This window comes from Pezoporus wallicus, unplaced genomic scaffold (genome assembly GCF_028554395.1).
Source record: "Pezoporus wallicus isolate ANWC-B61680 ecotype Strahan unplaced genomic scaffold, APGP_CSIRO_Pwel_v1 contig_8108, whole genome shotgun sequence".
NCBI classification, from domain to species: domain Eukaryota; kingdom Metazoa; phylum Chordata; class Aves; order Psittaciformes; family Psittacidae; genus Pezoporus; species Pezoporus wallicus.
In genome coordinates, this window is record NW_026638088.1 from 3,134,607 (window position 1) to 3,151,142 (window position 16,536).

The window sequence follows — 16,536 nt, forward strand, 5'->3', positions numbered from 1 at the left end:
GCTCTGAGGGTGCAGCCCAGCACATGGGGTGGTGGGGGACGGACGGACACACGTCCATCCTCTTCAGCACACGATGCAAAGCTTCCTGTGCTCTCATAGCTTTACCTCAGCTGCAGTGTTTATCCTTTCCACTGCACCTACAGCTCCCAGCAGCTGCTGAGTGCTGGCAGGTCTCTGAATACACAGCAAGTGAAGGAAACCTGGCTGGTGGAATGGGATAACTGGTCCCACTATGAATACTGGAGAATTCCATTCTGCGTTCAGAGGTTCACTTAGTCATGATTTTCCCAGGAAATTCAATTTTACTCTGGGCTGTGCTGCAGCAGATTCCCTCCAAGCCAGTGACTCTCCACAGCAACAGGGAATCACCATTCATGGGCTGTGTTTGCCAGGGATGCAGAGCCTCAGCCCCTCTCACTGATGGGCTCACCCACGAGAAATTACTCCTGCTCTTTCTTTGCTTCTCTTCAGGCTCAAGCTTTAGACTCTTGCCCCGGAGGAGTCCAATCAGGTCCAGATGTCTCACTCCTCGTATGTGTTCTAATATTTACCCCGTGTTTATGTAATGCAGGATCTCCTTTCTGCCCTCCATTTGTGCTGTGCAAAGATGCAAACACATTACAAGAGCTCACTGACAAAAGCAACCACAGCCATACACAGCATGGAAATCAGCCACCAAACTGCCCCTCAGTGGGTTCTGGTCCCAGTCTGGTGGGTCTTGCAGAGGTGCCATTGCCAGGCTGACAGGCAGCAGTGGGGTGATGGTTTGAGTGGCTAGTGTCAGTGAGCACAAGCACCAGAGGTTGAAGCTTTGTGCTACGGGCAGAAAAGCTCCAAACTCCTCTTGCTCTGTAGGACCTGCTCATGTTTCACCTGTGGACTGGTTCTCTCCAGAGGGCAGCACTGGTAGTGTCTCTGATGGGCCCATAGTCTTGTTACACCTCACTTGTGATTTCATCCATACTCCAGGTGCTCATTCACAGGTCAAAATTACTGCATCTTTGAAGTCCTTAGTGAGTGCCCAGGCCACCAAGCTGCTCCGCAGGCGTAGGCTCCCAAGGCCAAAGCTGAAACCCAGCGGTCATTTGGAGCCTGGTGAAAACAGTTTAGGAAAATCATAGAATCCCAGCCTGGTTTGGGTTGGAAAGGACCTTAAAGCTCATCTGGTTCCAACCCCCTGCCATGGGCAAGGACACCTTCCAGTAGAGCAGGGTGTTCCAAGCCCCATCCAACCAATGGCATCTAATCATGGTATTGCTCAGAAAGACTTTGCACCAACTTCAATTCAGCTCCTTTGCCTCCATTATAAGGGTCATTCTGGAAGCACTGTTAAAACCCTTTCACACTCTGCTCCCTTGGGTGCCACAGGGTGACTTTAAGATGTGCTGAGGCTCCCACCGTGCTGTACTGCTCCCTGCTGTGGGGTCATCCCTCTGCCTCAGGTCCCAGTGACCCTCCTCGAATCCAGAGCAGAAAACAAGGTAAACCCCCCAGATAAGATGTACAGGGAATAAATGAGCAAAGCAAGTCCCAGTGTCCCAGGGAGCGCCTGTGCGAAGCTTTGAATCATTTGACTCTGTTTATCCAGTGCTCCTGGGAGACAGGGGGAGCTGGAGGGAAGCGGAGGAGTTTAGGAAGTTCGCAAGCAGAGTGCTTGTGTTGTTTCTGGCACTACATTACCAGTCATGTGTGTCCCTTTGCAATGCCATTAACCTCCCATGGTGAGGCTGGGAGGCCTTTGGGGATGATCAGCTCCAGCGCTTCCGTGAAGGATGACAAGGGGAGTTGTTGCTGCAGCAGCAAGGCTTGGGCTGCTGGCTGGAGCTAGAAGAGATAGGGCAGGATCCAGTTATGTAGAATGAACCTGATAAATGCTAAAGCACTGGAGACAGCCCCTGTTGGAATGAAAAGCAGCTTTGATCTCCAAACAGTGCTGGTAAATGACTCGTTCGGAGAAAGGTCCATCCATAACCCAGGCACTGGCATCAAGGCAGCTTAAGTGGAAGACCTGCCCTGGCTGGAGGATTGCCACTGATGCTGGGGAGCACACATGGGGCTTTGTCTTCTCCTGTGGGGTTACTTGCCTGCAAGGATCACAAAATCCCAGACTGGTTTGTGTTGGAAGGGACCTTAAAGCTCCTCCAGCTTCGACCCCTGCCATGGGCAGGGACACCTTCCACTAGAGCAGCTTGCTCCAAGCCCTTGTGTCCAACCTGGCCTTGAACACTGCCAGGGATGGGGCAGCCACAGCTTCTCTGGGCACCCTGTGCCAGCGCCTCAACACCCTCCCAAGGAAGAGCTTCTGCCTAAGAGCTCATCTCAGTCTCCCCTCTGGCAGCTTAAAGCCATTCCCCTTGGCCCGTCCCTACAGGCCCTTGTCCCAAGCCCCTCTCCAGCTTTCCTGCAGCTCCTTCAGGCACTGGAGCTGCTCTCAGGTCTCCCCTTCAGGAGCCTTCTCTTCTCCAGGCTGCCCCAGCCCAGCTCTCTCAGCCTGGCTCCAGAGCAGAGCTGCTCCAGCCCTCGCAGCATCTCCACGGCCTCCTCTGGCCTCGCTCCAGCAGCTCCACGTCCCTCTTGTGCTGCTGCCCCAGAGCTGGATCAGGGCTGCAGGGGGGGTCTCCCCAGAGCACAGCAGAGGGGCAGGATCCCCTCCCTGAGCTGCTGCTCACGCTCTGGGGGTGCAGCCCAGCACACAGGGGGGTTCTGGGCTCAAGCACATGCTGAAGTCCTTCTCCTCAGGGCTGCTCCATCCAGTCTCCACCCAGCCTGTATTTGTGCTTGGGATTGCCCTGATCCAGTATTACACACTCATCCAGGAAGAAGGGAAGAAGAGAGAAAGTTTTCTGTATCTTCCCTTCTGACCATGCAAAACTGGATGAAACAGGAGTCGGAGACTATAAATCTGTCCTGTCCCAGTGCTGCCTGGAGATAGAAGCGTGAAAGTACTCTGTAATTACAGTCAGCCTCAAAGCAGAGGTTTTATGAGGGCAGTCAGCAGATGCTCAGCTCTTCCAATCCATGGCACAAAATTAAAGAATGGGATTTTAAAGCAATGCCAGGGTTTAATTTGGGTCAGTGACAGCTTTGAGGTGTTTCTCCCTTCATAAGAAATTCAAATTGCTTGAGAGTCTGACCACTTGGATGACAGAGGGAAAATGCATATACACATATATGTATTTAAATGATGGTCCTGTGTAGTTCCAGATGCCTGCATCTTTCAGGGTGAAGCGCAGCCTTTCACAAAGCAAAAGGAAAGCATCAGTTCTCTGCAGCTAAGGCTGAAGAAGTGAATTAGCACATAAGTGTTATTTGAAACAGCTAAACAGGAGTTTATTAGGATGCCAAAATGGATTTGCCCCCGTTAGGTCCTGCCTGCTTATTTGAGGAGTACCTGAGCTCCAACCAACTTCAGGAGGTCTGAGTGAGCCCCACGCTTGCTGGGGTTTAGCTTTGGGTGTCCTGATAATATTGTGTTTGTGGAAGCTGAGAGGTTAAGTTGTGTGGGAAGCAGGGGAGTCAGTGGGTTCAGATGGCTGAGGGGCACATTTCCTAATGAAGGGTGGCAGGTCCAGCCTGTGTTCTTTAACCCAGCTTATTAAAAATGAAAACCATTCTGTTAGACATTCCTAACACATCCTGGTTTGCAGTGTTCCAATTAAACCCCTCTTATCAGAGATTTCCTCGGATTTCCTGCAACCAAAGGACACTTTCCTGAGTTTAACTTCTCAGTGGGCAGCACACAGGTAACACACCTACCAGCACATCGCTGCTGTCACTGTCCCAAGTGGTCACCCCCCTTTCTGTGTCTCTTCTTGGTGACACCTGGAAATCTGTGAACATATTTCAAATTGGATATAGATGCGAGTTAGCAAAGATGGTGTGCAATGTGTTAAACACTGTGTGCAATGGTGCTTCACTGCAGCATGGCAGAGAGAGAAACCCTGGTGAGACTGCTGCTGAGGAATGGTGGCTCTGGGAGCTCAGCCCTTAGAATCCCAGCCTGGTTTGTGTTGGAAGGGATCTTAAAGTTCAGCCAGTTCCAACCCCTGCCATGGGCAGGGACACCTTCCACTAGGGCTCCAAGCCCCTGTGTCCAACCTGGCCTTGAACACTGCCAGGGATGGGGCAGCCACAGCTTCTCTGGGCACCCTGTGCCAGTGCCTCAGCACCCTCACAGGAAGAGCTTCTGCCTAAGAGCTCATCTCAGTCTCCCCTCTGGCAGCTTAAAGCCATTCCCCCTTGGTGTAATGGCATTGATACCCCTCGATGACTTCAAGATCAATATTATGTTTAACATCAACATCTGCAACCCCTCCTCTGGTTCATGCTTTCAGCATTGACTAAAGGCCCCATTGTGGAGCTCCGGTGCAGATGTCTAAGGATTTCCTGTATGATCAGGTGAGTCAGAAACAGCAGACACTGCAGTGCTTGTCTCATCCCTGGAAAGCGCCCATGGGAGAAGAGGGAGACAATGTCTCTCCTGGCTCCCCTTGGCAGCTCTGGGCTGGCTGAGCTCGACTGGTAACCTGGGAGTTTGGGACATGTGTCCTGAGCTGTGCAGGTCTGTCCTGCACAGAAGGTTTTGTAATGTGTACAGCTGTGTTAAAGCAAAGAACATCTTCCATAGCAACTGCAGGCTTTGTAGTAGCAACAGCACACAGCACTGCCTCACTTTATAGCACTGCAGCAATTGTCCATGGCAAAGAATGCTGAAGCCATGAAGCACTAACTGGAAAGCACAGAGGCTGGGTGGAGAAGAGCAGCCCTGAGGAGAAGGACTTGGGGTGCTGGGTGAGGAGAAGCACCCCATGACTTGGCTTCAGTGTGTACTTGAGCCCAGAACCCCCCCGTGGGCTGGGCTGCATCCCCAGAGCGTGAGCAGCAACTCAGTGATGGCCAAACACTGAAGGTGCTGATGCAGATGCCAAAACCAGAGAGGATTTATCAGTGGTAGGAGTAGAAGATGACACAGGAGGCGTAGGCTACTTTTTAGGAGGATTTTCTTAACAGTAAATGATTTTGCTAAGGGTTATTTGATGGAATTTGCATTGGAACACTCTGGAAAACATCTCTAATTTATAGACCTTTAAAGCTCTGTAGATGTTCAGTTTCATTTACTCCATAGAAACTAATGTAAATCTAAAGAATGTTTTAATCAACATCTTTTAGGTTAAAAATACACCAGAAGTATTCACTTACATCCCAGGATCCCACCACTTTCATTCCACAGACAATGCCACGTATGAGTCCTGAAGCAGGCTGAGAGGCAGAGGTTAAATTATGGATATGTATTCAGCATTTCAGGAGTCTGGGAAGCTGTCAGGCTCTGTAGTCCCTTTGAGATGAAAGGCTTGTCAGCACGTGTTGGCGAGATCGGTGGGAGATCCGCACTGGCAACCCAGAAGAGACAAGCAGACATGTCATGAGCTGAAAGGATAAAGAATAGAACTAGCAGTGGGCTAGAAAACCAAGATAACTTGTATTTGTTCCTTTGGCATCGGCATACCACTCCAAAACAGAGGCCAACTTTTAACAGAGGCAAAGCCAACTTCATCTTGTGTAGGCTGACAAACGGTCATGTAAGTTACCAAATACCCCAAGACCTCAGGATTAAACGTCTCCAATTGTTTTCATATGATGCAACTTGAAATCTCTCTTTTAACAGTATTAAATTTCCTTTCATTCCCATAAACTTCAGCACAAGTTGCCTGCTCTCACATTTCAGGCTGTGACCCAGCTAACTTGCACTTTTCCCCTCTGCTAGTCTGGGGAAGAGAATAATGAAATTCAGACAGCAGTGACCAAATGTTGCTCCACAGAACTTTCCTTTTACAAACCAGATGAATACTCCTGGGCTCCAAAACACTGCAGGGAAGAAAACTTTCAAACCTTATGGAAATAAAATAATAAGCCTGTGCAGTGACTTCATCTCCTTTATCAGATCAGAGACTTTTTCACTGCAGTTGAAATGGGTTTTTAAAAACCCATCTCTAAATAGAGCAGAAGAATTAAGAAATCCCACTGAAGCCATTCCTGAAATACTGCTTTATTGAAAACCTCCACCCCAAAACGAGTGAAAGCTGAATTTCACAGAGCTACAGAGGGGAAAAACCTCTTCATCATCCTCTTCATTTAAATAATTCTGTTGCAGATAGAGGTAAGAACTGTAAGAGCCAGGAAAAGGAATACTTTAGCTTTGGTGTTTGTGATGGAAAAGATGATAAGCAAACGTGAGCTCTGACTGGGACAAAGGGCTATAGAAATGACCGCAGACAGGCTGTGTGGAGGGAGGTGCAGTTGCTGCAAGGTCTGGAATTTCTCCCTCGAGGTGCTGAGCGCTCTCGGATCTCACCCGGCCACGTTAGTCCACTCAGCATCTTGCCAGATGAGGCCCTGTATTTATACAACCAGAAATACCCACTGTGCTGCAGATTTGCTGCTGGTGTGAGTGGAATTGCATTCACTTAAGCCCATTGCAAACGCAGCCACTAGAGTCAAAATAAAAGGAGCCAAAATATATAAATCCAGCAGACGAAGTTTATGGGGGAACTAAAGCAAACATTCACCATCAAGATTTAGTGGGGCCAAATTGTTCTCACTAAAAGGGGTACCTTACAACATTCTGTGTCCTAGGGGCACAGTCTCCATTTTAGTGGTGTGCTAAACTCACGCTGATATCAATAAAAGTTTTACGTGGTAAATACGAGATGTTAGATAGTTCAATACGAGTCTATAAACCTGATACCTAAACCCTGCTATCACGGCTTTGCCAACCCCCTGCTAACTTCCATGCAAATTCCACCGATGGATCTCTAGTTCACTTTGTCTCTAATTGAAAGTCTTAAAGGTGAATTGAAATGTTGTTGGAATAAAAGCCTGTTTAAGATGCCAAATCCCTAACGAAATCCCTGTGTAGACTTACAAGTAAATAAATTGTAAAGGCAAACATAGGGGCCTTCTTATTAACCTGTCAAAGCGAGGATTCTGGCATCTATTTTTCTCCTGCAAAAACTGTGACATTCTTCTTCCCCTAATGACTGCAGAATTTTACAGCTTCACATGCCTGGCCACAAAGATGATATTGTTTAGGGCGGTGGTGAAATCTCCCTTGTTCATGCTGATGACAATCATGGTGCTTCCCAGCAGGGCTACTTACTACATAAAGGTCTGGGGCTACCTGTAAATGGTGTGAATTCATGGATTAAGGCAGTTCAGTTTTCCAAACTGTGGCCTTAACAACCTTCTCCCTGAATCAGTTTTGCTGAGGATTGGGCTCATTGATTCCTTTTAGAAAAAGCAAACCCAGTTTGCAAGAGGAATTGTGGCCTCTTTGATGTTAAGGAGGAGTTTCACCTGAAATCACCTGCGACATCTTGCAAAAGGACAACCTGCTCATGCCTGAACTGAGCTGGATATCCATTGCCTTCTTTTTAAGACTCACTATTGGGGATAATGAGAAAGTTAGAGATAAAACACTAGCAGCTCTTTCCTCTCAAAGGGTAACTGCAAAGCTCAGCATCTGAAATGTGAATATAGTCACACATAGAGCCTGCGTGACTACATGGAAGCATCGCTGTTACACGCTTCTCCCATTGACCATCCTACTCTCCACCACGCCTGGTTGTTAAATTAACACTTGGGAAGTGCCCTGCACAATGAATACGAAATATAATGAAATGCTGAGGTGCCAACACACAGTTATGAAAGAAAAAAGTAATAACAACTAAAATCATGCATAATAAGTGTGCCAATATTTGCATATGTTATTAAGTACTTGGTGGTGTTCGTGTCCCATTCTATCACCCTCACTCTTCCAGAAGGGCAACATCAGATATTATGGAGGTATGTAATTTCAGGATATAAAGAACAGAGTCCTTCTGCTACATACATAAAATTCCAGTGTAATACACATATGAAAGAATTGTGGTCTATTTCAAGGCTTTTCCTTTTATCTTTTCCATAGTCTCCTGCCAATTTCCAAAGTACTCCCAGATCACAGACTGAACTAGATTATCTGAACAAGATTTGTACTGCACCTCCTGATACTCGCCCTGTCATTCCCCAGGGCTACAACCTGTCCTCTGACCCCTGACAGTGCTCTCTTCCATCATTCCCTCTTAAAGAGTCCTTTGCCAGTCCTTTGCTTTTCCTCTTCTTCAGCCTGAGGAGACAGAGCTGTTGTAAAGATTAGCACAAACACACCTACTTATTGGCTTGACGTGGCCTTTAAAATAGAGGGGCCCCTGGCAGGCAGGGGATGTGTGTCCCCTACCTCCAGGACATACCTTGTGCTGCTCCGCAGCTGACCTGCCAGATTCAGGCAGTGAAAGGCACCTCAGGAAACATCCTGACAAGGACCAGCGCTGGATTTAACCTGTAACTAAAACAATGCATCAAGTGCAGTCCATAACCTCCCTGTCCTTGGTGTCTTTCCTTACTCCTGCTGAAGCCACAAATACTGGAACCCGAACTAATTGCTCACCAGGGCTCTGTCACGATCACCAGGTTTATCAGCCATTTTCCTAATGTCATTCTGAACAAAAGGGAAAGCTTTTGCTGTGCCATCATAGAACATACATTTTTTCACAGGCATGATATCCAGTATCTGTATTTCTTAACTGTCTGCAGCAGACTTTTACAAGACATCTAACTTGCTGGGGAAAACCACATTGCACAATATATGCCTGTCTTGTGCTTGCCTGTTCTCTCTTCAGTAGCTAGTTTTTCTTTTGAAATGCAGAAAATTCACATTGATATCTCCTGTTCCTTTCAAAAGCTTCCAAAAACTGAGCTAGAAAAAGAAGGATGCATCAAGTGAGACAATGTCATCAGAAAGTTAGTCAGAATTCCTGTTCTAAAGAGCTGACAGTGGAAGTACATCTCCAATCTTTATAAAGCACCATGTTGTTTGTCATGTTTTGTCAGCATTTAAAACTCAGCAGTGAAATCAGGTTTACATGTGGTCTGTCTGTGGATGCACAGATTCCAGGAATCCACAGGCAGTTCCAACCTCATCTCCAGGTTCCACTCCGGAAGCCTTAACACGTTGGTGTAATTCTAGTTGGACTTCAGATGGGCAAAGGATGATTATTACTGTGGCCTCAAATGGTTGAAAGAAAGGAATCTGGTACAGATTAATAGGACTATTGGTGAAAGATGGGAAGGAAAACAAGGATTCTTTTAGAACGTGACATGATACTTTAGAACGCACTTTGTCAGCAACTACAAATGTGTAACGTTTCTATTTTGCTATACTTCTGACATTATTCTCTCACAATATTTTGCTTATCATCCTCTTGTGAGGTTTATTGTACTTACAAATCACTCCCAGACAGCAGCTCCTTTGCTATCTTTTCATTAAACCAAAAAAAGAATCAAAAAGTTTTGTGTGTAATACATTTTCCCTGCGGGAACTAATTCCACAAAGATATTGACTACAAGCCTTTCCTTGTTTTAAAGTATGTAGGCATGCATCAAGCAGTTGATTCCTCTCCCCAGAGTCACCTTCTGAAGCTTTATCTGAGTGTTACATCTCCAAAGCGTCCTGCAGATCATGTAGGAGAAACTAATTTGTCCTCCCAAGCCAGCACTTATCCTACCTCGACTACTTTTTGCCATCAGTTCATTATGAATACTCTGTGCTGTTCATTTTATGGTGTTTAGGGCTGTGTCCACTCCAGTTCCTTTGTTTAATATATTTTTGGTTCTTTCACTGTGGTATGACAGGCTGCAGCATGCTGAAGGAAAAGTAGGGGGAATAATTGTATTGATTTCCAAATGCTGCAGATTGAGAGCAGATGTACCATGTACTCCCCAAACGTATGTTTTAACTTTCCTTTATGTGCTGTGCTGCAGTCTTCAAGCCAGGAAGTGATTTATATTTGCTAATTGCATGCACTTTGGTAGATTTGCAGCTAAAAATAAGGGTTTGGGTTTTAATTATAAATGACTTATCCTTTCACACTGCATGTCTCTAACACTCTGAAGCTAAATGAAGACTTGGGGAATCTGCACTTCATTTCCCCATCTGCCATAGACCTATTTTGTACCTTTAGCCACCCACCGTGGGTCATCCCTGTACCCAGCTCAGAGGTACCTGGACCTCATGGATGTCTGTCTTTGTTACACACCAAACACAGAGATGAAGGGAACACTTCTGTGTTACAGCTGAACAAGTTTAATCTTACTGCCAAAAGCACTGGTTCAGCTGCTCCTAGCCCACCCTTTGCTGGATCTAACACCCCAGCAGCTGGGGGGGAGCTGACCTAACTGGTTGATCCGGAGGAACATTGCTCTTTCTTCCTATCATCAGAGGGCTAGTTTTCTATGGGACCAGTCAGTTGAATGGACTTTCCCAGATGAGCATGCAGAAAACAAAAGAGATTTTTTTATTGCGGGCAGCTTGTTAGATGAGCTCAGATGTAATGTGAAATGTCACCTCAGAGGGTCAGGGCAGGCAAGCCTTGGCTGGTTCTGCAGAAACCCTACCCCAGCTGCACGGCCTGACCTTCTCACTGGCATTAGCTCTAGTATTCCTGGACCTAGATGATAAGTGGCAGGAGCCTGAGGGCACTCATTGCTCTTAATGACTGACCAGCCTCATCTGGGACCTCCAACCCCGCCCTACCCTTGCCCAGGGGCTTTATTTAAGCTCAGCACTGGCCCCCCACTAAGTCCCTATCCGGGTTGTGTTGAAGGACTCATACTCTGTAACTCCAGCATCCCTGTGTTTGGCTATGGACCCTGCTGCTCTGTACACTGGCACATGGATGGACTTCCTTGCTTGATCTCGGGCCCATCTTATCATTATGGACCTGCCTGGCAATTGTGGCACTGTGTTCCAAAGACTCCTGCTGGAATGGACCCAGTCTCACTTGATGCATCCTTCATTTTGGAGCTGAGTTTTCAGGAGACAGTGCCTTCACAAAGTTAGAATTCCTGTTCTAAGGAACTGACAGTTGATTTCTGCTTGGTCTCAGCCTTGCCTCACCAAGGGAGTAGTGGATCAGGCTCTGGCTTGTGAGGCCCCTGTTCTGCTGGCTGTGGCACTCCAACTCCCAGTTCCTTAAGGACCAAAGAGCATTTGCTGTCCCTTGGCAAAAGGTGGTTCAAGGACCTGAATTGGCAGAAACATCTCCACTCTAAAGGGGCCAGCTTAGCTCTTGAACTAACTTGACTCTGGGCTCTGTGTCATAAGCAGCACTGGGATGACCAGGCAGCTGCCTGGGGAAGCCATTGGTGTGGCTCCTTCCTAACCTTGATTCGAATCAGGTCTGGAGGGGCTTGGTTTTGTGGTTGGTTTAAGCTGGTGTAAGCTCATCCAGCTGTGAAGGGGTCAGTCCTGTGTGCCTGTGTACTGGAGCTGACACAGAGAATATACATGGATGCATGACTGGGAAAGAGGGGGAGGTGGCAGCACGTGAAACTGCATCCCAAGGCATATCGGAGCAAGGTGGCAGAAAGTGGAAAGGCAGAAGGAAACCTCAAACAAGGAGCTACTTTGTCTAACACTGCAGAAGTTAAACCCCACCATGCTATGAACATATGCACGCAGGTCCCAGCAGCAGACAGTCTCTTCCATGTGTCACATCCAGATCCTATAATAGCTCTGGCAATATCAAGCTTTGCTTGTCTCTTCCACTTAATCCACGTTTGTATATTGGGTGGTTTTCAGTAGGAAGTGGGTAATCTCTTGTCATTGTCCTCCTTGGATCGAGGAGGAATAAGTTGCATGTTCATATATATGAGAAGAAGGTGGTTTCAGACCTCAATCTCCTTCCCTAACACTCAGCCAGATGCTTATCTGGGTTTGTTCCTTCTCTTGAAGCTATTAGTGTCTGACAAGAAACACAAGATTCATATGGCAGAAAGCAAGCCGAAGAGGGGTGGGATCTGATCTAGCAGGAAGTGAGGAAGAAATTCCTTTAATCTTGTCCTTGTTTCCACTCTGCTTATGAACTTTGTATTAAACAGTTGCTGACTTTTGAAATCCTGAACCTAACCTAAGCATCCCAGGAATGTGATCGTTCTCCTGAGTGGAAAGTAGTTATCACCCCTAGTAGCTTCAACCAGCTTTGTCAGCATCCTTCACCTCCAGTAAAGCAGTGCTATCTGCCTGACCACAGTTAGGGCTGTGATATAACATATGGGGAACTGGTACTTTGTGTTCCTGTCACCAATGAGAGGGGTCTGGTTGTAGGTACCATGTCATGGGCTGATGGAAGAAGCATGCTCATGGGAATGGGCATTGCCAGCCTGGGGTGAGATGTGCTGCAGAATGGGGGAATGAGAGCAGGATCGCAATGCTGCTGTTGGCATTTATAATCTCTGGTACCAACTATGCCAGACTCCTTTCTGTGGCTTTTGATTGAGTAAAAACTAAATGAGGATAAATCAGTACATTAAATATTGATTTCACAAGGCAGAGAGGGTCGAAAAGGATTCTGAAGATGCCAATTGGACTTCCGAGTTCCGGCCTGGCAGGAAAAGCAGGAGATACTCAGTAAACCTGGTGTGTTGCAAGGAGAAAATAAGCTCTTGATCATCAATTTATGGATGAAGAACAGGTAAGAAATCACTTTTCTATGCTGCTGGTTCTGGTTCTTTGCTTTGTTTCAATGGAATCATCCTAAAAAGCGCACTCAGCTCCTGACCACTCCTCATCTGCACTGCGGTGTGGTTCTGTTGTGTGGGGCAGGAGCTGCCTGACCCACACCTGCAGCTGGGCACCCTAAGATGGAGACTTCATCCCCCCTCCACTGACACGGCACCTTTGTGGCTGGGGAGCCTCCTCAGTGAAACTTGCTGGTGAAGTATTCCAGCTTTCATGCGTGATAGAAGAGACTGTGAAGATCAGGAATGGAGATAGCAGGTGACAGAAGTGGACTCCGCAGCATGATGGTGTCTGTGTCAGCAGCCGGGACTGTGCTTGCTCTTACCACAGAAAGCCCATGGTTTTGCCCAGAGAAGCTGTGGCTGCCCCATCCCTGGCAGTGTTGGACACAGGGGCTTGGAGCAAGCTGCTCTAGTGGAAGGTGTCCCTGTCCATGGCAGGGCTTGGAACCGGATGAGCTTTACGGTCCCTTCCAACCCAAACCAGTCTGGGATTCTGTAACTGTGCCTGGAAAAGCGGTTTCTCCTCCAAGCGCATTAATCCCGCAGACTGTGTGCACTGGCAGACACTTGGAAAGCAAAATGTGGAAGGGACGGAATGGTAAATCCAACTAGTGCCTTCGTGCATCCACCTGCTCTGAAAGGGAAGGCGTGAGGTGGGCTCTGAGGAAAGGCGCCTCACCCACGCGGGCTGAGGTGAGGGGCAAAATGGCGGCGGCGGCGTGAGGCGAGGCGAGGCGAGCGCCCCCCTGCGCCGCGCAGCCGGCGGGCCAGGGGCGGTGCGGAGGGCGGGACGGTAGGGGGCGCTGCTCGGCCGGCGAGGGAGCGAGCGAGCGGAGCGGAGCGGGCGGCCAGTGACAAGCGCGGGGCTGAGGCGGCGGCGCCCGCCCGCCCGCCCGGGAGAGCGCAGCCCCGAGGGCGCGGCGTGGGACGGGTTCGGCGGCGCGGGAGGAGACGCGGCCCCGCGGCGGTTGCGCAGGGCCGGCCCGGGACGCCGGCGCTGCGCGGTTGGATGTGGGAGTAGCGCGGCGCCGTCTCAGGAATGCAGCAGCCGGGCGGCGGGGACGGGAGCTTCTTGCTGCTCCCGCTGCTCCTGCTGCTGCGGGCGGGCAGCCGGGCGGAGCTGGCGGACGCCACGCAAGGTAAGGCTGTGCGGGGCCGCGTCCCGGCTTTTGTCCCGCGGGAGGCTCCCTTCGCCCGCGGCGGGACGGGGAAGTCACCGGTGGTGGTGGGGGGGGTGTCTGGGTGTGAGGCGGACCGGAGCCGCCCGTGTGGGGTCCGGCGGGGCCGGCCTTGCCCTGCCGCGGCTGTGGTGGTGAGGGGCTGCCCGGGGCTCCATCGCCCCCCCCCTCTCCGCCCCGCGTTAACGAACTCGGAGTTTTATCGTCGATCTGTGTTTAATTGCTTCGTAAAAAGCCGTTCCAAGCGTTTGGCAGAGTTCTTCGGCGGAGTGGAACCGTTCCCGCTTTTGATACGTGATTGATGGCTCCCGAGGTGGTGTTATCAATGATGACTTGTCCTTCAGCTCCAGCTTCGGGGGGTGTTTTGCCATCTCAACCCCCTCGTAGTCTTCCAACAAGTTTTTATAGATGTGTTCTTTTAAACAATAACCTTAAAAGAATCTTTGATTTACTTTTAACGAGTAATACTTATTTCGCAATCCTTCTGTTTTATTAGCGGTTTGATTTCAGCCTTTTGCAGATGATTTATGTTTAAAGCGTAAGCATAGCGCAGGCATAAAGGGACCGAGATGGAGTTAGGCAAGAAGGGGTGATTCCTGAAGCCAAGTCAGTAAAAAGCGAGCACTGCTTTTTGGACGCTTGCATGAGAACTTCAGTGAGAGGTGGATGTTCATGATCCAGCTCCTTGAAGGTACTTTATGGTGGGGAGTTAAAGCACAAGCCGCTTGTGAAAAGTCCTGGTTGGTAATGTGGCTGTATTTAGTATTTAAAGAAAGGGGGAAAAGTGAACTCGAAAGAGAGAAAGCTGTTTAAATACGTAGCCGTCCAGAGCTGAAAGAGCTGTGGTTATAAAGCCTCTGCTCCAAATTGCAAAGGATAACTGCTCTTCAAAAGTCAGTCGTAGCTAATTACAGTGCTCATGTCCCACGCCTGTGCCTGAGTTTCCCTCTGTGTTTCAGTGCATCCCTAATGATGCCGTTACCTGGCACTGTGTGTTAGGTAGTGGATCCCTCTAAATGACTTCCAGATATCCCAGTGCGACTCAGTTGCACACAGGCTTCTCCTGGTGCAGATTCAATGGCTGGATGATGTTCTAGCTTAGGGTAGGAATTCTCCATGACATCTCAATGGGAAGATTTCCAAATGTTGTTTTCTAGGGTCTCTAGGGAGTGCTGTATGTGCTTAACAAATAGCTGTAGTTTGAAAAGGGGAGGGGGAAGGCAGGCTCTCTTTCTTCCTGTTTCTCAGGTAATTTCAAAACTTTAGGGTCATAATTTGAAATTTTGTATGTTTCTAAGAGCCTGGAGGGAAAAACAACCCCACAAACATAAAGCAGCTGGGTCCAGAACTGGCCATTTTTGCTGGGACGTATCTTTCATGATATGAATTCACCTCTGTGTAGGACTATTAATATAGTCATTATGCATGATTACTTTTCACAGTGAAATATGTTCTGTATTTTAAGTAGTATCTTTGGCACAATGTTGATTCATGGGCAGATCAAGTGATTTATTGGCTTTTTTAATAGTTAGACATTTAGCACATGCTACAACACCACACTGTGTTTTCCCCTTGTTAAAGATCTGGATTTTGTAGAAGAAAAAGGGAACCTGAACATGAAACACACTAAGAAACCAAACAAATAAGTGAAATACTTAATAGAAATAGTTTCATAAAGTTCTTTAAAGTCACTGTAGTGGTTGGGCGAATAGATTTTGCTCCACAGAAACCCAACCAACCCCACAGAACCCTTCAGTCTCTACCCTTTTACCCTCATGTTTTCCAAAACGGCAGAGTATGGACCACTAAATGAGTAAAAGACCTTTTATTCAAGCGTGTCAAGTAAGGGCTGCAAGGAAAGTCCATCTCTGGTAGTAGCACAACTTCTGCTACCAGCATAGATGTTCTGGGAGTCCAAGATCTGACGGTCTAACACAATCGAAGTATTCCAGAGTAGTTTGGGCTCTCAGCTCCCTGAAGTCCAGGAGAATGAGAGCCTGATTGTGCTGTGCTTGATCCAAACACCTGTGGAGATGTGACTCCCACTCCAGAGACTCCCCAGTTTGACACTGATCCAGTAAATGCATACAGATGTGCACAGATGGCCTCATGCATGTGGCTGATGCAGCTCAGTAGGACGAGTCAGATGTGTGTCTGTGTGGAGGCCGGGAACATGAGCAGCTATTGTCACATCTCTTTTGGGGGGATTATTACCAGCTCATCCATTTAGTTGAGATATTGTCAAGTGACCAAAACTGTTTTGCTGTGTTGCCTTCCAAAAGCTCTTTTCTTATTTTGCAATTCCTCTTCACTTTTCCCCCTGTCTCCTGCTGCTTCCTTTTTGTCAATGACCTTTCCTTGCAGAGCAAAACAAAACAAAAAGCGCATTTGCCTTTGTACATTCATGCTGTCTTTAATGCCTGCTCTTCGCGAGGGTGCTCCAGGGCTGGCCTGAGTGCTCTGAAGAAAATCACAGAGCTAATGTCAATTTAAGTAACAGGAACTCTCCAACTTGGATATTTTTCACTGTGTTTTACATTATTCTATGATTACCAGTTCAGCTTTATTCTTGCATTATTCCGTATCTGGTAACGTCATGAGGAGTCACATTGGAAGAAGCGTGAAGTGAAAAGCATTTTAAAAGCATATAATAAACCCCAAATCTCCGGATTATGTTTCAAATTAAAGGGGCTAGTGTTGATTTCCTTGCAAGTTGCCTCTTGTGAGATAAAGTTCCACAGCT

General features: G+C 47.9%; 1 protein-coding gene and 1 long non-coding RNA gene across 3 annotated transcripts in view; one reads left to right on the plus strand and one right to left on the minus strand.

Moving 5' to 3' along the window:
- Positions 1-5,235: 5,235 nt before the first annotated feature.
- LOC130599138 (uncharacterized) lies at positions 5,236-7,250 on the minus strand. Its single transcript, XR_008972169.1, has 3 exons — positions 6,968-7,250; positions 6,190-6,393; positions 5,236-5,390 (listed from the first exon to the last, which is right to left on the minus strand). It is a non-coding gene; the product is annotated as an uncharacterized LOC130599138 (long non-coding RNA).
- A 6,258-nt stretch (positions 7,251-13,508) lies between these two features.
- Positions 13,509-16,536, plus strand: part of ROR1 (receptor tyrosine kinase like orphan receptor 1) — a 176,495-nt gene continuing 173,467 nt past the window's right edge. For both annotated transcript variants that reach the window (XM_057409381.1, XM_057409382.1), the window contains exon 1: positions 13,509-13,754. In XM_057409381.1, coding sequence (XP_057265364.1) covers positions 13,655-13,754 — 100 coding nt within the window. In that variant the 5' untranslated portion in view covers positions 13,509-13,654. The remainder of the gene's footprint in view (positions 13,755-16,536) is intronic.